We start from the raw sequence: 20,555 nt of genomic DNA, 5'->3' as shown, positions 1-20,555 counted from the left end.
ATTAAGACAGTTTCTTATGATATTTTAGTCTGCAGTTGTTGTGTAGTCTACTGCAATATTTGAAGGAATAGTTAACACACAAACCATCATTTGCCAAAAATGTAAATTCAGGCCATCAAAAATGTAAATTAACTTGTTGCTTCATTGGATCACATTTGAAGAAGTAATTTAGCGTTACATCATCTGCTCACCAATCACCAATCATCTGGAGTGAACGGGTGTCATCAGAATGAGAGTTAAACACATTACTTCATAATCCACACGATTTAAGTAAACGTCTTGTGAAATTAAAAGCTGCATGTTTGTAAGAAATAAATCCATAAATAAAGCATTTTAACACTAAACTAATGCTTCTGGCCAAAACACGAGTCCATGATAATCCACAATATTTATTTCAGAGACATAGGCAAAACTAATGTTCTTTAAAATAGTTCAGATATTTTATATTTCACAGTCTGTTACGTATTACATTTTATAAACACAAAAATCACATTCCGTGATTGGATTTAACAAATCAAGACTTGATTATGCCATCAACATTGTAAGAAATTATTACGCCCACAGTGTGTTGCTTTAATCGTCCAATAGTGGGGGGTTGTGTGCACCTAAAGAGGTTGTGATTGGTTCTAATGGTTGACAAGCGGGATGTTGACCAATCACAGTTGAAAGGTTAAGTGTGCGTAAGACTGCGTACTACAGAATCAAGCACGCCAGCGCCGGTGGATCAGCAGCAGCACGCTGAAGGGTGTCATAAGATCATTTGAAGGACTCTCTCTACTTGGGTTTCTTCACATTTTATACAGTTTTAGAGGTAAATATATCGGAATATCTGTATTAGTGCTTTATCTGGTTCTGGTGTTTGTGCATTAGGCGTCCGAGGAAGATGCAGTTTGAAAACCCAAACGGCTTGCTGTATATGTTTCAATGGCATGACCCAGCCAAACAAACCTATTGATATATGTAAGTTTTTAAAACAATTTAGGGCTTTAAAACGCGGGATTGATTGTTTGGGAAGGCGAGAAATGCACCGCACCCTGTGACTTGACATCCATCACGCGCTAACAGACGCTGCATTAACAATTGCACACGCATATTCACGTGCATGATCTTAATGCACAACAGGTCCTGTTTTTATGTTCATGTGTATCTGATAACGGTGCAGTGATACAAACTACAGCTTCAATGAGGAAAAAAAAAAAACCTAGGAGAGGTAACGTTAGATGTTACTGATGCACGTGAATGCAGTCTTGTTTATATTTGCTCAGGTTTGCAGAGAGAAAGCAGTAAAGTGAAGCAGACCTGCATTCAAATAAAATCTGGTTTGGCCTATGGCTAATGATCCTGCTGATCCACCCAAATTTGCTGATCGATAATCTGATTAAATTGGTTAAAAAAATGGTTATTATGAGAGAACCACTTGACAAAGAATATTTGTGGATTATAAAAACTTTCTTCATAATAAATTCGTTTTTTTGCTGTTCAAGAAACTTTTAGTCTAATGATTTGATATGGCTACCGACACTTTTGGTTGTTCTGCCACATGTGCAGCAGATGTTCATCTTTTCAAATGCAAAACAATACCTCATAAATCCATCAGATTAGGTTGCATGCAGTGTTATTTTAGTATTGTTCATATAATATAGCATTAGTTTACATTTTTAAAGGACCTTTTATAGTTTATATTTTCAGTTTGCATTTAAGGTTTCAGTCAACGTTTCTTCTTCAGATTTTAGTCACTTAAGGTTAGTTGTCAACTTTTCAAAATGTAAGTTTTTGTTCTAATAAGTCTAGGTTTATTTTAGTTAGTGAACCTGCAATATTACAATTGAAACAATGATTTGGATTCAAATGAAATGTGAAATGACTTTCAACATGAATTTGCTATATTTCTATAGCAAATAAAATAATTGGTGTATTAATGGTGCATGTGCTTGTTAGGGTTATTTATTAGTTCCCCAGTTGAGGAGCTCCTGACGGGATGGTGTCTTCAGCTGGTGTTTGTATTAAATTTCTATTTCACTCTTTTGCCTCTTCCTCCTGCTGAAGAGAGGCAGCACAGGAGGTTTGAGGTCCGAGATGGACGTGGATGTCCCTCAACCCCGTGTGTTTCTGAGCTACAGCCCCACTGGCCTGTTTTCACAGTGAGAATCATTCTGCATGGTGTTGCTCCTGTGTGTGTCTGCAAGATGGACTTCAACCGCTTAATGCATCAATACTGTGCTGAAGCTCTGCTTTATCCTTCAGCTGATGCAGTTTTTGCAGAAATACCTCCTGCAAATGCAAATCATTTGATTTTGAGGTTTCATTGGGTCAGGGAGATTAGAAGACAAAAATGTCATTATTGCAGCTTTGTCCAGTCCTCTGCTTTGCTGTGTGCTTGAACTTTAAAATCTCATTAAATAAAACCATGACACTGGTGTTAATTGTCATGTTTGAAAGCTCTGATGTGTTCCAGAAAGGTTTCCACAGCCTGTATGATGTCCTAAATCCAATTATAGAGTCGTGTTTGTTAAATGTGATCTTTGTTCTCCTTATTTAGCCAACTTGGTATCAAGAAATTAGGCTAGCTAGAACTAATCTCATAAATGAGTGCTCCAGTAGTAACTTTTGATTAAAGTTCTGCAGCTGTTGTTCTGGGATTGAAAGACAACCAGAGGACCCATCTTTGCCGTTGTCATCAACCATTCATTCGTGTTGCATGGCGCTACTAAGAAAGCCCATGTAAAATCGTACATGGTGCGGACTAGGACTTTTCGGGTGTTGCTCTGTTCATGCACCTTACAGCTCATTCTGCATCTCTAGGTGGAGTTTACCGGTTGGTCCGACCCAAGTGATGGCCGCGGTGAAAGATGGACCGTGGAAGAGCCTGAGCTCTGGGAAGAAAGTAGCTTTGGCTGCTGGCCTTTCTGTGGGGGCCACGGTGGGATACCTTGTTTACCGTCACATTCAAAGCAGCAGTGGTAAGTTGTGAACTCTAGCAAGCTAGAGTTTTGATAAACGATTTGATAAATTGCCATGTGCCATACATGTTCCACTCACGGATGCTCAATGATATTGTTTTGGAAGTATAAAAGTGATATAGTGTTGATTTATTCTTTATTCCATTGTTTAATTCTGTAGTGCAATGCCAGAGCAAAGAGGAGTCCAGAATATCTGTTCCCCTTGACGTGTACCGATCTATTGCAAGATATCAGAGCACCTTTCTAGACCTAGTGAGTGTTTGTTCTGTATTAATGCATGGTACTAGAACTATACTGTATATGCAACATACCGTTTGAAAGTTTGGGGCCTGTAGGATTTAAAATATATTTTTGCAAGAATCTCTTAGGCTCACCAATGCTGCGTTTATTTAATCAGTTGTAATTTTGGGAAATTATTCATTTTAAAATAGCTTTCTTTTTAATATATTTTGAACTATAATCTTATTGAGATAAAGCAGATTTCTCAGCAGCTTTGAATCATTCTAATATACTGAGTTGGGGTGGTTATTTGTTTATTTATTTGGAAACTTTTTTTTTTTTTTCAGGATTCTTTGAATAAAAAAAGTAAAAGTATTTTATTTAAAATATAGTCTCACTGTCACGTTTGATCAATTTAATGCATTCTTGCTAAATAAAAGTAATTTCTTTTGAAAAAATCTTATTTACTCCAAACTTTTGAACATAAAGTATATATGTGTATACTATGAGTGTGTTCCTCATTTGTTGCTTTAGATAAGTGTCTACTAATATGAATATAAAGGATTTAATTTGATTACAAAACATTATTTTACAATTATGATGTTTAAAACATTCTAGAGAAACAAACCAAAAAAACATATTTGATGAAAAAGCTATACAATTTGTAACTCTCCCGTTTGTGTAGGTGAATCAGAAGTCTGGTGCCCAGATAAATGTGCTGCCAAACACTGAAGAGCAGAGCCTGGTGAATTTCCTGATTCAGGGCTCACCGGAGCAGATTCTTGTGGCGCAGTGTGCTCTGGAGAAACTGGCCACCGACTGTGAGGTCATCACCGATGTCATCGACGTACCTCAGACGGCATTTGGACGAATTATAGGTTGGCGTTCAGTTTACTTCAAGTAAAAGTGCCTGTTGTTGTGTGTTTTTTTTTTTAGAGAATTTATGTTTCGCTTCATTCTGTCAACGTATAATCTTGTGTAAAATGTTTGAAATGTTGCTTGCTTCAGGTCGTGGTGGTGAGACTTTGAAGTTCATAAACCGAGTCTCAGGGGCCAGGGTCAACTGCTCCAAAGATCGTGGACACAGCTTGGAGGAGAAGGGCAAGATCACGATTACTGGCACACGCAAGGAGATTCAAAGTGCTAAAGTGAGATTTTTCACACACAGATTTTATGCACCCATGTAGTGAGTCAGACCCAGTGTTTGATGGGTTTTTCCTCCCAGGAAATGATCATGGAGAAGGTCATAGAGAATGAAACTGTACGAAAGCGAATAAGTCAGGCTTCTGCGCTGCGTCAGAAGAGGAAACTGCCGGAAACAGAGCAGTTCAACAAGGCTCAAGGACTGGAGAATGAATTATTAAAGCTTAATGGAAAAGATTTCCCTTCCCCATTGACTGAGCTGAAACAAGAGGGGCCTGTGACGGTCAACGGCTTCACAGACAACAGCGATACCGCTGAAAACTCCCTTAAATCAGAGGAGGAGGAGATTCTCTCTCCAGTGTCACCTTTGGAGATCTCCAAATTTGAAAGTAAGATTTTTCAGTCCTACCTTCACAAGGCCAGTGAATTAAAGGAATTGCCAAAAATGAAATTTTTCCTCATTAAGATACTATTGTAGTTATTATTAGAATTTAATGTTGGGTTTTTACCATTTACCCTTTTTTTTTTTTTTTTTTATACCCATTCCTTAATTTTTTTTCTTCTATTTACTAAGGAAAAAGGAATCATTTATCAAAATTAAAATAAAAAGCTTTGAAAGAGAAGGGGAGAGGGGTCAAAGAAGGGGAGAGGGGTCGAAGCTTGATGGCTTAAAATTTGAAAATTGAGTTTCGTAATTTTACAGTTGTACTGTTTGGTTGTATTATTTGAATGCTTTTTTTTTTTTTAAACAGTACAAAATTAGTATTTCTATTATTACTTCGTATATAATTATTAGTTTATTAATTATATAGCTATATTAATATTATAAATATAAAGGTATTATAGTAGTATTTTAAAAACTATTTAATTTAATAATCAACCTCGTATTAAGATAATCAATTTGATTTTTGGGGGGCCAAATTGTGCAGCCCTAAAAACCTGGAGCAATATTATATTTTTATATTAAATACTTACAACTTTTCTGAATTTGTATTTGAAAAATTGCATTTATAAGATATATATATATATATATATATATAATTATTATTATTATTTTTTTCTCTATACTCATTCCTTGAATTGTTCAGCCCCACTGAGGAATCCTATTTAGACCCCTATAGTAGTAATAATTGGTCTTTTCTTACCAGTTCCTAGTCCAGACCTGAGCTTCCAGCCCGATGAGCATCTGGAGGTGTATGTGTCTGCGTCTGAGAATCCTCAACACTTTTGGATTCAGATTCTGGGGGTACGATCTCTACAGCTGGATAAACTGACGGCCGAAATGAGCCGTTTCTTCAACAGCGATACCTCACAAGTAAGTTTGCCTGACCCCACTTGATGTAGGATCCATGACCCTGAGAAATGAGTGATTTTCTACTATATCATACATCTACCACAGGAGCACAGAGTGGAAACCATTATTGTTGGAGATATAGTGGCTGCTCCATACAGGGACCATGGCACGTGGAATCGTGCTCGAGTGTTGGGAATTCTGGGCTCTGGCCTGGTGGATTTGTATTACGTGGACTTTGGAGACAATGGGGAGCTTCCACGGGAACATTTACGAAGCATGAGGTAAATAAGAGATGGAGAACGCAGAATCAGCTATTTATCTGCTTACTGGGCTCTTGATTATTGTGTTTTACCTTCTATGAATAACCGCAGATGCATTTTGGGAGTGGTGTGTATACAGTACTCTTTCTGATGGTGTGTGTTATTTTGTGGTGTTTAGAAGTGACTTCCTGAGCCTGCCCTTTCAAGCCATTGAGTGCAGTTTAGCAGGGGTTCGTCCCGCAGGTAAAGGGTGCTCTTCAGGTGAAATTTAGGTGTTATCCACAGAGTGAAATAAAAAAAAAAATTCTTTTGGTACTTTGTTTTTTAGGAGAGGTTTGGACGGAGGCAGCCCTGGATGACTTTGAGCGCATGACATACTGTGCTGAATGGAAACCTTTACTGGCCAAATTGTACAGTTACTCTCATTCTGAGATCTCATCCTGGCCCAACGTTAAACTCTATGACAACAGCCAGGGAAAGGTTAGAGGTCAACATCACAGCTGTGGCATAAATTCTAATGTTGAAAGGCACTTTAAACTGGCTGGAGTATTTTATATTATAATATATTACATTTAAATTTTGTAATTAGGTGACTATTTTATCAGTTAATTCTCAGGGTATCAAACCCATGGCCTTAGGTGTTTTTAGCACCATGTTGTACTGTTTGAGGTACAGGAATTCACAACTCATACTTCTGAAACAGTGTTTTGGTATTATTTACAGTATTGTTCAAAATAATAGCAGTACAATGTGACTAACCAGAATAATCAAGGTTTTTCGTATATTTTTTTTATTGCTACGTGGCAAACAAGTTACCAGTAGGTTCAGTAGATTCTCAGAAAACAAATGAGACCCAGCATTCATGATATGCACGCTCTTAAGGCTGTGCAATTGGGCAATTAGTTGAATTAGTTGAAAGGGGTGTGTTCAAAAAAATAGCAGTGTGGCATTCAATCACTGAGGTCATCAATTTTGTGAAGAAACAGGTGTGAATCAGGTGGCCCCTATTTAAGGATGAAGCCAACACTTGTTGAACATGCATTTGAAAGGAAAGGAAAGGCTGAGGAAAATGGGTCGTTCAAGACATTGTTCAGAAGAACAGCGTACTTTGATTAAAAAGTTGATTAGAGAGGGGAAAACCTATAAAGAGGTGCAAAAAATGATAGGCTGTTCAGCTAAAATGATCTCCAATGCCTTAAAATGGAGAGCAAAACCAGAGAGACGTGGAAGAAAACGGAAGACAACCATCAAAATGGATAGAAGAATAACCAGAATGGCAAAGGCTCAGCCAATGATCACCTCCAGGATGATCAAAGACAGTCTGGAGTTACCTGTAAGTACTGTGACAGTTAGAAGACGTCTGTGTGAAGCTAATCTATTTTCAAGAATCCCCCGCAAAGTCCCTCTGTTAAAAAAAAGGCATGTGCAGAAGAGGTTACAATTTGCCAAAGAACACATCAACTGGCCTAAAGAGAAATGGAGGAACATTTTGTGGACTGATGAGAGTAAAATTGTTCTTTTTGGGTCCAAGGGCCACAGGCAGTTTGCGAGACGACCCCCAAACTCTGAATTCAAGCCACAGTACACAGTGAAGACAGTGAAGCATGGAGGTGCAAGCATCATGATATGGGCATGTTTCTCCTACTATGGTGTTGGGCCTATTTATCGCATACCAGGGATCATGGATCAGTTTGCATATGTTAAAATACTTGAAGAGGTCATGTTGCCCTATGCTGAAGAGGACATGCCCTTGAAATGGTTGTTTCAACAAGACAATGACCCAAAACACACTAGTAAACGGGCAAAGTCTTGGTTCCAAACCAACAAAATTAATGTTATGGAGTGGCCAGCCCAATCTCCAGACCTTAATCCATTTGAGAACTTGTGGGGTGATTTCAAAAATGCTGTTTCTGAAGCAAAACCAAGAAATGTGAATGAATTGTGGAATGTTGTTAAAGAATCATGGAGTGGAATAACAGCTGAGAGGTGCCACAAGTTGGTTGACTCCATGCCACACAGATGTCAAGCAGTTTTATAAAACTGTGGTCATACAACTAAATATTAGTTTAGTGATTCACAGGATTGCTAAATCCCAGAAAAAAAATGTTTGTACAAAATAGTTTTGAGTTTGTACAGTCAAAGGTAGACACTGCTATTTTTTTGAACACACCCCTTTCAACTAATTGCCCAATTGCACAGCTTTAAGAGCGTGCATATCATGAATGCTGGGTCTTGTTTGTTTTCTGACAATCTACTGAACCTACTGGTAACTTGTTTGCCACGTAGCAATAAAAAATATACTAAAAACCTTGATTATTCTGGTTAGTCACATTGTACTGCTATTATTTTGAACAATACTGTATATTCTTCTGTTAGGTTGGCACTGACAGACAACACTCTTCCTGAAATTGTGAAACTTTGTTTTAATCCTCTGTGGTCTGGGATCTCTGTCTCAGGCTCTGGATCTCGGTAAAGAGTTGATTCGTCTCGGTCATGCTGTGAGCTGTGAGGATGAAGGGACTGGGATGAGGGGAGACTGGGATGAGAACAGATCACTGCAGAAGATGCTGGTAAGATGCATATGGATTGTGTTTACAGTGTATTGCAGGTGGAAGCAGCACTGAGAGAATCAATGCTTATGTTTTTTGCAGGACGACATGACTGGAGCAACATCAGAACTCAGTATGTCCTGCATCAGTTTATCAGGTACGTTTTCTGAAATTAAGAATTGAATTGATACACTTAAACTTCCATGGGCAGCTTCATTGTTCATGCAATTTATAATTAAAAAAAACTGTCTTTAAAATCTGTATGCATCAGTACATGCTTGCATTCTGCTACATACACTGCTGTTCAATACCTTGGGGTTAGTAATATTTTTATTTTACATTTTTATTTGGCAAGGATACATTTTAAATTGATTTAAAGGTACAATTTGTAAGATTTGCAGTAAAATATCCAAAAACCACTGGGCCAGTGTTTATATATTTTGTCAGCTGATACTAACAATGTCTCTAATGTTTTCAACTACTTGTAAATCATGAGAAAATAACCATTCTAAACAGTGACACGGGGCAGTGCAGTCGCCTGTCAATGACATTAGTTACCCTTTGTTACCGCCTTAACTGACGTAGAAACCACATGACAACAGTGTCGTGGACAAATGTGGAAGTAGCTTCGCCACAAACTTAAACTAGAAAGAGATTCTGATCTCGCTTGTTTTACTCTACAGGTGTGTTGTTTTGATTCCTATATTTACAGAAAACGTATGCTATTATAACGATCAACAAGATTAGTATTTTGGGGCATAGACTCAAAACGCGGGGCATCGCGTCTCTAGCCCCGCGCGAGTATGCGTCTGATCCATAGTCTGATCGCATCTTTGCATTGACTTTGTATGTCATCTACTCGCGCAAATTGTTGAACTTGCGTTAAATCCATGATTTATTTTTCCGTCTGATTGATGGCCGTCAGCGGTTGGGTAGAAGATGACAAATCCCATCATTACATGCGCCTTAGCATCATCAAACTACGCGATTTGTTATTGTTTTGATAGTGTGCCCTCTTGTGGCAGGTCCTACAACCAGTACTTTTTAAAATGACAATAAAAGAAAAAAAATCATTTATTTTGTTACAAAATGTTTCAAATAAATGCACTTCTTCAAACTTTTTTTATTAATTGAATTCAGTTTTGCTATAAAAATTATTTAACTGTAATTTTTTTTTTAAATGGGTTTTTATTTTTATTTTTTTATTAATACACAATCTTACCAACCCCAAACGTTTGAAAAGCAGTTTTTCAGTTCAGCAGAGTTTAACCAGTCCTCGGGGGGACGTATTCGGAGGTTCAGAATATCCATGGGTATGCAGGCAGATGGAATGGTCTTCATCTTTCACAAGCTCTTTAGAGATGGAGCGAGCCGACGTGGACCAGAGCTTGTGTTTTGGACTCATGTCTTCCTCTTCCTTAATCCACTCCACTCCATCTCAGAACCTGAGTGATCTGGTCAGCCAAATACTTGAGTCATCTTCCTCCGCGCTAGACCCACCAATCCAATCGAATAACTTAACCCCTGCATCACCATTACACGAGCCATCAGTGCAGGAAATCTCATCTTCATTTCAATCTCCATCCTGTGTGGAGGCTGTGACATCTACGCTGGATTCCTTCACTCTTAATGATGACGTTTTCCTTGGGACTCACTGTTACAACATGAAGAATAAGACCTCATCGTCTGTATCAGATCAGACGGGCTCCTCTTGCGCGGTGGACAGTTTCAGTGAAAATACTGCGAGCAGTGGCGGCATCAGAGGAGTGTGGTATTACCTCAGTTCCTCTAGAGACTCCTCTGAATTGTCTCTCAGCACCACCATGCCTCAGTCTTCCACTACGTCTTCGTCTTATTTGACAGAATCTTGTGATGGGACCACTGCTTCCTCGGGCTCTGTGATCGAGCTGAGTTCAGATTCATCAGATGCTGGAATGTCACTCAGACCAGCTAATCAGACTCATCCATGTGCAAATCCAGAGGTCATCACGCTGAGTGACAGTAGCAGCTGTGAAAGCAACTCAAGTAACACTTCTGAAGAGTATAAACATGAGCCCTTTACAGTGGGAAATTTAGATGAACCACACCCACTAAAAAGTGATGTGAAATGCCAGACGTCAAGCTTGAGTGAAGAAATGCTGCATAATGAAGCAGGAAGTGCAACTGAAGAAAGAGGAAAAGATCTTGAGGGACTAAAGAAGATGGATTTCAGAACTGAAAAGTGCAACGGTGGTGAAGACAATTCAACAAGAGGTGTAACTTCTATATACTGTAACTTAACACTGGAGCACATTGAATCACTGTGGGATGTGACTGGTTTTCACTAAAGGGCTTTAATACACCTTGCTGCATTTTTATACTTTACACGTGGTTTTGAGCATTAAGGAGAGCTGCTTGCCTTTTTATTACTGGTGCTCATTTAAGGTGAAGTAAATTCATATAATTAATAAATTCTGGAACCTTTTAACTATTAGACTAGCTTCACCCATGCACAACATTCACATCTTTAAAAAAAAAAAATGCTCTTATAGTTTTTTTTTTTTTTTTTTTTTTCCCTCCTCATTTCCTCCTATCGTTTTGATTTTGCTTCTTATTACTTGTCTTATCTCTATCTCAAGTTTCATTCAATGTCAGATTTTTTTTTTTAATTTTATATTTTATCTAATTTTTATTTTAGCTTTTCGATTAATGAAAAGTATTGATTTTAGCAAACAATTATTTTTATCAACAGCATTTCATTAATTTTTCCCCTAGGTTTTGGTTTTTGTTTATGTAAAGGCAAATTTGTCATTTTCATAAAGTGGGCAGCACATTAAAATGATCTCCTTTATGAGATGTGTACATATATCAGTTTTTTCATTTTTCAGAAGTTGCCTCAATTTCTGGAAGTGTGGATGACACCATTGATGAGGAATTCAACTGACAAAAGACCAAAGACATGTATGCCTTGATACTGGTAAGCAAACATCAGTATAATCCCATATATTGTTTCGATGCTCATGTATATAATATCCCATTTAAGACCAGATAATTGATTTAATGATGTCACTCTGTCTTTATTGTCCTCTCCTCCCCAGAGACCAGTTGTTATCCTCATTTAGCATTCTGCACATGATTCCGGTCTCCGAGAAAGAGCCTTACTTGACTATGCCCCCTGCTCAGACCGCCTGTATTTACTGCATAAGTTCTCTCATATAAGGAATGGTTTCCACAGTTCATATCTTGTCTGAACATTTTGAGACATCTGGAAGACATTTGATGGTTAATTTTTATACTGTTTACACTTGTTGTCATTGTGTTCAACTCCTTTATGTATAATAGGTTACATCAGTCATTCTTTGCATTTTATTGATCGTCTGAAGAACAGATGAAAGACAGTTGAAGAGCAGAGCTCAGGGAACTCATGATTGAGTTGGTTAGGAACCTTATTGTTGCAGTGTAGCACCAAAGTTTCTTTGTTTTGTGTTTTCCAGTGATATGATGGTTCAGTTTATGTCGATGGGTTATTTTTTATTTTTTTTGTTGTACTGTTTGAACTGTTTCTCATTTTCTGTCAAAAAATATTTATGTTGTGAATTGAGTTTTATTACATTGAATGCTGCAGTATGTATGTGTATAAAATCAAATAAAGAGTATTATTATACCCCATTCTGGGTTTTGAGCAAGCAGAGTAAACGCAGTCCTGTGATGGGTTTTGGATCATTGTTCTGTGGAGAAAGTGGATGTAATAAATGCGCACATTTATTTTTTTAAATGATAGAATAATTCTAAGGTTGTTATAAAATATGCAAGATGTTAGGTGAAAGTAATTTAAATAACCAGGAGCTAACAGCAATGATGAAAAACATAAATGGATCAAGATATCTCTTCTATTATATTTTAAGAAAGCATAGTCTAAACAATGCAATTGTGAGAAGCAAATAATTAAATGGAAAAATTTAATGCTTAATCTATAAAATAAAGCAGTCCACTATATGCAAGATTATTGACAATTTTGATCAACAAGATGATCAACAATTATATGCTGCTTTAGAGTAAAATAAAAGTATTAATGTTATGAAGTGTAGTTAGGTTAAGAGAAACAATACATTTTGATGTAAATATGAGCCAGTTCATCAATAGAAGATTACTGTAAATAAGTTGTAAATATTTTGTTTGTGTCTCTGTTGTAAAATAAAAATATATACGATAAAAAACTTAAGTTATTTTCTGAAATATAAGAGTCCCTTTTTCCCCTTTTTCAATAAATGATTGTAGAAATTAAATTCTTAACCTTCAGAAAATGTTGATCATCAACCTCAGCGGCTGAATTCAAATCCATTTGAAATCTATTTGTGTGATTTCACAATTTTATAGTAATTATTACATAAATGTCAGAATTTATTTTAGCCTGCTAAAAACTAATATTTAAAAACATGTTTCTGCCCAAAACTCCTACGACTCAAACGTAGGCTAACAGATTTGTAAAGGTATAAAATGGCATACGGTTTATAATTTTTTTATTTTGTTATTTTATTTATTATTTACATTATAATAGGGCTACAACAGCACACCTGAAAAGATTGCAAATTTCCTTTTTCCTTATATGGTGTAAAAGATGCAGACCAGGTGATCCGTGATTGGCTAATGTCCATGTCAATCATTGTATCCATGCGCACGCGCACTTGAGCCATGACAATTGTTGATAATCAACTGGAGTTATTTTTTTTTCTTTAGAGTAAAATAATTTCAATCCTGGCCCTTCCCCAGGGGGGCCCTTGGACCATACCACAACGAACATAAGGTACCGACTTGCATGAAGGGCTAATGGAAAACCCAAGGGATATGGTAAGAAAGAGTTTATTTGAGACCGCTTCCTTGATTTAGCGCAGTTAGCGGTTAGCAGTGTTAGCCGTGCTCTTTGTTTGGTTGTCAGAAACAGATCCTGCTCGTCACACAAACTGCAAAATTTACCTCATTCAAATAACTCGTAATACTCTCTATGGTATGTAACAGCTTATTCAAGCTAGTTGTCCCACTAAATGGTGTAAATACCATTAATCATGTATGTGTTTTGTGTAGGTGAAATATACCCGCAGGCCCATGTATGTGTAAATCTTTGTGTTTCTGTTTGTGTCTCAAAAATAGTCAGTAGACAGTATTTTTGGGGATCATAAACGCGTTAAGCCCGTTTTCATGAAACGTGTGTGTATGTAGAAAGCTCACTAGGTTTTGAGGCACAACAAATATGCATGTTTGTGGTGTGATATGACCTAAAAATCACTTCATGGTGGGTTATGGAGATATAAAATGTGTAGATTTTTAGTAAAATTGTATTTTAGTAGGTGGTAATGGGAATGGCATGCGTTCAGATGAAGAAAAGGGTCTGAAATTCCTTCTGAAATCAGGTCACAGTGGTTTGGACAAATCCGTATCTGTTGCACCAGTCTAGTGCTTAAATTGTGAAAAATATAAATATGTAGAACTGGAAAATACACCAGATGCCATATGGAAATATTAATTGAGATTCTTTTGCTTTGACTGTCTCCTGTCTTGAAATGTGCTGTGGGGATATTGAGTGCTGATGATATTGACCCTTTTAACACTATATTTGCTTTTTGTGACCCATGAGAACCTTAAATTTTATGCATGTGACGTAGTCTGCTTCCTAATTCCCAACTCATTAAAGCGTTGATGAATTAATATAAAGATTATGGTTATCACTGATGGTAATATTAATCATGCTGTATTATGTCAAAGGTAATCATTTATTGAAGTATTAGTGGTATATAAGCTAGCTTTAATCCTCGTCTTTCTTTGCTCTTCCATTATTTGACGTTCATTCTACTCACACTTTTTTTTTTGCCTCCACATTTTTCACTCCTCTCGCCTCTTGGCGTAGGCTGAGCACACTCCCCGCTCAGAGCGGAAGAGAAGAGATTCTTTTGGGATGTTTGACGGGTATGACAGCTGCAGTGAAGACAGCAGTAGCAGCTCCAGCTCAGAGGACAGTGAGGATGAAGTCCCCAGCATCCCAGCCAGCCTGCCAATCATCAAAAACAACGGCCAGGTGTACACCTATCCTGATGGAAAAGCAGGCATGGGTTAGTAATTTGCATATATAGTAGGGTCCAAAAGTTTTGATTACACACAAAAATTGGTTTTGTTTTCCATTCAGCCCTGGAAATAAATAGAAAGTATTATATTTTCAAGTCAACTTTCTGTTTTTGGAAATCGTTCATGGTTACAATATAATTTCTGATTTGTAAAAAAATGCAAATTGAACGTCACCGTTTTATACAACTAATTTAGCCCTCCAGAACAGACCAGTTTTGGCAGAAATTTCAGTGCATCATTAGTTCAATAGTGTGAATTTATATATATATATATATATATGACTTATTTATTTGTTTTATTTTTTCCTCCTTGATGCAGCAACCTGTGAGATGTGTGGTATGGTTGGTGTACGAGATGCTTTCTACTCTAAAACAAAGAGATTCTGCAGTGTGTCCTGCTCTAGAAGCTATTCCTCCAATTCTAAAAAGGCCAGTATACTGGCAAGACTTCAGGTAACTACTCATATACTTAAGAAGCACTCCTAATCAAAACACTACCTGTATTGTTGTTCGTAAAATGTATTCTTCTTTTGTCCCATCAAGGGTAAACCACCTACGAAAAAGGCAAAAGTCTTACAGAAACAGCCATTAATGGCAAAGTTGGCAGCTTACGCACAGTATCAAGCAAATCAACAGAACCAAGCTAAATCAAAATCAGGTAAATATCCAGGTTTAAAGTGTCATTATGTTATTGTATTCCTAATTGATTAATAATCGGTTGTAGCAGTCGCATTACTTAAACGCAGCATTATTTGTTCTTTTGCTCATGTAGTGGTTCCTGTTGAAGGATTTGACTGGGGCCAGTACATTTGTAGCAATAATCTTGTTGGGGCACCAGTCAGCTGTTTCAAACATGTGAGTACAGGCAGAGATTGAACGAACATTGTTTTGTGTTTAATGTTTTGACTGTTTTTAACTTGATCCTTCTTCAGGTGCCCATGGGTCTGTGCTGGGTGACATAGCAGAGGGAGTGAGGGTGGAGGTCCTCAATTCTGACACAAACCTCTCCACAAAAGTTTACTGGGTAGCAGGGATAGTCAAACTGGCAGGTAATGTAGTTTAATGACTGCCTAGGCTTTTTCTGTTAATAATATTTCAAGTATAATAACTGGAAAAGGTATGATACATTATTTATTTTCATAATTTCTTAGGATTTAAAGCTCTTCTGCGCTATGAGGGTTATGATAATGACTCAAGCAAAGACTTCTGGTGTAATCTGTGTATCCCAGAGGTCCACCCTGTTGGATGGTGTGCTTCTAGTGGAAAGCCTCTGGTGCCTCCCAAATGTATGTAAAACATTAAGCCATTCTAAACGATGTAATAAGCTGGTTTCTTTGCAGTTAAGGTAGTGTGAAGTTGCCATTGCTGAATAGAAGTAATTATAATTTTTTTTAAATATATTTGTTTATGTATATATATCATTTGTTTTCATAGCCATCCACCATAAGTATTCTAACTGGAAAGCGTTTCTTGTGAAACGACTCACTGGAGCCAAAACACTTCCACCAGATTTCGCCACAAAGGTAAGATACTCTATCCAAGCAGTGATCATGAATCTGTTCTTCAGTAGCGAGAGACTGGAAAAACCAGTGCAGCAAGATCTTCCTGATGCGAAGATCACAAAGCAGTCAGGTGTCAGACTGATTTATTGTAACACAGGAAGCAGACATCGATAACTACGTTTACTTGCACCTCATTGTTTGTCACTGAGATAAAGTGCAATAAATAAAAAAATTGTGTAAACATTCTTGTTTACTTTTTTACATCTGTTTTTTTTTTCTTCTGTTGTTTAACTCTTTGAGAGTAGCATCCAGTATTACTTTTAATTGTCTATAAAGGCATAATAAATAATATTATTAATATTCAATTAAAAACAAAAATTCCAAAAAAAATGTAATACTTTGATTCAGCAGGGATGCATTAAATTGATAGTAAACGCAATGTTACAAAATTTATTTTTCAAATAAATTCTTTTTAACATTTTTATTGACTTTTAAAAAATTTACCACTTTCTATAAAACATTAATTAAATATAGTTTTAAAATTAAACAATATATGTAATTTTGAGCAATTAAATGCAGCCTTGGTGAGCATAAGAAGCTTCTATCAATTTTTTTTTTTTTACAAGTGTTACAAACCCCAGCCTTTGAATGGCAGTGTAAAAGTTTCCATCTGTGAGTAAAAACAATTTGTTTAAATGTTCAATCGAAGGTTCAGGAGAACATGCAGTACCCGTTTAAGAAACTGATGCGTGTGGAAGTTGTGGATAAGACCCACCTGTGTCGAACTCGTGTAGCCCTGGTGGAGCAGGTGATTGGTGGACGTTTGCGCCTGGTGTATGAGGAGAGCCAGGACGGCACTGATGATTTCTGGTGTCACATGTACAGCCCACTCATCCACTCCATTGGCTGGTCACGTAGCATTGGACACCGTTTCAAAAGATCTGGTCAGTGTGGGAGTCTGAATGGTTTTTGATGGACCTTTTCAAATTTGATTCAGCAAAAAATAAAACATTTTATGAAGCTAAACGTGTCTAACGTTGCCCTCTGCAGAGTTGACAAAGAAAATAGAGGGTCAGATGGATGCTCCCTCACTGTTGTTTCTTAAGGTATGTTTGTAATTGCTTTTTTAAATTCAGCTGTGTGTTTACAGTCACGTTCATGTGTCATCTTTTGAACCCATAGATCAAGGATGTGGATCAGAGTGGAGAATGGTTTAAAGATGGAATGAAGTTAGAGGCGATAGACCCTCTAAATCTCTCTGCTATATGTGTTGCTACTGTAAGAAAGGTAAAATGCCATTTTGACAGTTTTCTCTATTGGACTCAAACATCGAGTTGGGCAAAAAATCACTCTGAATTGATTATCTCTCTCAGGTGTTAGCAGACGGGTACCTAATGATCGGGATTGATGGTTCTGAGGCTGCTGATGGGTCGGATTGGTTCTGCTACCATTCAACCTCTCCATCCATCTTCCCAGTGGGCTTCTGTGAAATCAACAACATTGAGCTCACACCCCCAAGAGGTGCTTTTCCTTTCACTTCTGCAGTGTGATCTGATCTGATCTGACTGCATCACTCAATGAAATTTGGCCATTTTTGCTAATGAATCTGAAACTGCTTCACAGGGTACACCAAACTCCCTTTCAAATGGTTTGACTACCTCAGAGAAATGGGTTCAATTGCAGCCCCTGTGAAGCTCTTTAACAAAGTAAGTTTTCATGCATAGACTGTGAGGATCTCTTTTTATTTGTCAAATTATATGCATTGTGTTTTGTCTTAAATTACACATTGGGATGCATGCATTAACTCTGATGATCTTTCATGCTCTCAGGAAGTACCGAATCACGGCTTCCGTACAGGGATGAAGCTGGAGGCAGTGGACCTGATGGAGCCGCGTCTGGTGTGTGTCGCCACAGTAACCAGGATCGTCCACAGACTCCTGCGCATTCATTTTGACGGCTGGGAGGATGAGTACGATCAGTGGGTGGACTGCGAGTCTCCAGATCTCTACCCTGTAGGCTGGTGCCAACTGACTGGCTATCAGCTGCAGCCGCCTGCCACGCAGAGTGAGTGAACAGTCCAGAAGATTCTGATTCTAGAAGGTTCAAACTGGTTTCTTAGCAACACTGTTTATTCTCCCATTAAATAATTTTAAAGTCTTCATGGCCTTCTAAACTTCTAAGTTCTTTTGTTTTTTTTTTAAATGGAGTGTCTATTTACACTAAGTGCAAATAGCCCACCTTGTTGGCAGAGTCTATTTACACCAGCTCCTCCCACAAACATGTTATAGGGCAAATTAACATATAAAAGATGGCTGTTGTCAGCCTCAGTAGTGTAGATGGTAAAGAGCCAATTATGTGACCGACCCGGGTTCAAATCCTTCTTTGACAGAAATTTTTCTTTCTTCCTTTTCAAATCTCCTATCACATCGGAAAGGCATTTATTTTCAATATAAATGAAGGAAACATATGGAAAAATAAAGTGTCAGGTAGTGTTAGGGAGGGATTTATTGTCCCAGTAATGTGGCATTCATTTAATAATTTGAATTAAAATTATAATTTACACTCAATACGTTATTACTGCATTCTGTTTTATAATATACTATAATACTGAAGTTTAGATAATTGCCACTATTTGCAATAAGTAGTATAAATAGGAAAAAATCCTAAAAAAAAATTCTATTTTAACTTGGTGCAAATAGATTTTATCACTATCTGCACTTAATGTAAATATTATATTTGTTAAAAATACTGCTATTTTCACTTAGTGTAAATTGCATCCATCACTATTTGCACTTGGTGTAAATAGCATCTATCCCTAAGAAATATGCTATTTTCACTTGGTGTAAATAGCATCTAATTGTTATTTGCACGTTGTGTAAATAGACTCCATCGCTATTTACACTTAGGGCAAATAGCCATTGCTATGTAAATGACTTCTGTTATTGGCTGACCTCTGTATACCAGCATTAGTATACAGACACGTTAGAATGAAAGTTACTGAATAAACTTGGGCCATCGTAATTGTAATTTATTTGAGTAGTGCAGTTAGGTAAAATGAGTAATTACTGCAGATGACCAAACCTTTTCTTTTTGTCAGATCCAATCAGTCAAGTGTCCTTTTAACAGTTCACATAAAGGATAGCATGAGACACATGACTTATGTACTATGCAAAGTATGAATAATAGGCTAATCATTTTGATTATATCTATAATATATTATATATTTAATATATTTGGAACAATAAGATAACATATGTTAACTTAAAAAATAAGCTTTATGTATTTATTATTTAATCAAAAATATCTTAATTTGGGTTCCAAAGGTGAACGAAGGTATTTTTAGAATAAGAGTGAGAGTAATTCATGACAGAATTAAAATTTTGTGTGAACTATTCCTTTAATGATTGTTTGCATAGAATAATAGCTTGTCCCTTTCCTTCTCAGCCACAAGAGAAGCACCGCCAAATGTCTCGAAACAGAAAAAGAAGACTGCACAGTATAAAGGACAAAAGAAAAGTGAGTGCAATCTTTTTCTATCTGTCATCTGCTTTCTCCCTCTAACGGAACACTGATTTTTGGGTGCAAAAATTGGTCCAGGAGCCGTTTCTTCTGGGTTTTCCTCAGCTTTGGGTCTGGTCTGGTTCTGTTTGATAGTCCGGTACCAGTTGTCACGATTTAGAAGGGTCATGGATAATCACAGACAACTGTACCCCTCATCCTTATACCCGGGTGAGAAAGTACGCTCCCTCAGGGTGACGGAATCTGAGCAATGTTTTGGTAGGGATTTGGAGTCATGTTGGGTTCCACATTGTCTTTTCTCAGGGCTTTCAGTTTCTGAACACAATCACCTTCTGTCATGTAGAAATCAAATTAAGGTTCAATCTGAGTTGAAATTTGGGCTCAGCCGGAGGAAGGCCCGCAGTTTTGTGGAGTGGCGCTCGGTAGCCTGGGTAACCTCAGTAACTTCGTAACCTCAGTCTGGCTTGGTGTTTAGAGAGGAAAGATTCCAGTTGGGAGGAGGCCGATCGTTTTGGTGGCCTCTGAGGAGGAGGAGCTTCTCGGCGATGAAGAGCAGACTCCGCCCATTACCTGTCCCACTTTCTCTGGGTCCGGGCGACCTCCCACCTCAGGTGTAGAGCGTGATCGCTCTCTCACTCAGGTAACTCAATTCTCCATCACTCAGGGAGAGGGTGCACAGTCCTCATTCCTGTAGAACTTTTCAGGTCGGGCCGGCGGGAGATTGCACATCATCAGGACTCTGAGTAATTTGTGCCGCTTACACCATTACAACAGCTGCATGATAAAGAAGGGAATTGTCTTCGTGTGTCCGTTTCATCTCCACACCTGACCTTTTCAAGTTACTTAGGGTGGTGTGAATTCTCTTCATCGATTTGGATGTTAAAAAGAATAGGTCACAAAAATGACTGTCAATTGTCACGTTTCTTTAAAATTTCTTTAAAGGGGTCATATGATGCTTTATTTTTTTTTATAAGATCAATGTGTATTTGGTGTAACTGAATATGTTGACATGCT

The 20,555-nt window shown here is 37.5% G+C and overlaps 1 protein-coding gene and 1 pseudogene across 3 annotated transcripts; both read left to right on the top strand.

Moving 5' to 3' along the window:
- Window positions 1-689: 689 nt before the first annotated feature.
- On the top strand, window positions 690-12,093 carry LOC113111673 (tudor and KH domain-containing protein). Of its 3 annotated transcripts, XM_026276646.1 has the most exons (15): window positions 690-811; window positions 2,803-2,960; window positions 3,121-3,212; window positions 3,865-4,057; window positions 4,188-4,327; window positions 4,405-4,711; window positions 5,471-5,637; window positions 5,722-5,897; window positions 6,055-6,119; window positions 6,205-6,356; window positions 8,333-8,446; window positions 8,528-8,582; window positions 9,680-10,678; window positions 11,293-11,381; window positions 11,503-12,093. In XM_026276646.1, exons 2-14 carry the CDS (start codon window positions 2,834-2,836, stop codon window positions 11,346-11,348), a joined length of 2,643 nt encoding a protein of 880 aa, XP_026132431.1. In that variant the 5' UTR covers window positions 690-811; window positions 2,803-2,833; the 3' UTR covers window positions 11,349-11,381; window positions 11,503-12,093. The 3 variants fall into 3 exon arrangements, with proteins under 3 accessions (XP_026132431.1, XP_026132432.1, XP_026132433.1); XM_026276647.1 differs by lacking the exon at window positions 9,680-10,678; XM_026276648.1 differs by lacking the exons at window positions 690-811; window positions 9,680-10,678 and adding an exon at window positions 2,062-2,141.
- A 987-nt stretch (window positions 12,094-13,080) lies between these two features.
- Window positions 13,081-19,594, top strand: LOC113112169 (MBT domain-containing protein 1-like; annotated as a pseudogene).
- Window positions 19,595-20,555: the final 961 nt, after the last annotated feature.

The sequence above is a fragment of the Carassius auratus genome, chromosome 12, assembly GCF_003368295.1.
Source record: "Carassius auratus strain Wakin chromosome 12, ASM336829v1, whole genome shotgun sequence".
In the NCBI taxonomy this organism is placed as follows: Eukaryota; Metazoa; Chordata; class Actinopteri; order Cypriniformes; family Cyprinidae; genus Carassius; species Carassius auratus.
The sequence above is the reverse complement of the archived record's forward strand: the minus strand, read 5'-3'. Positions and strand labels throughout refer to the sequence as shown.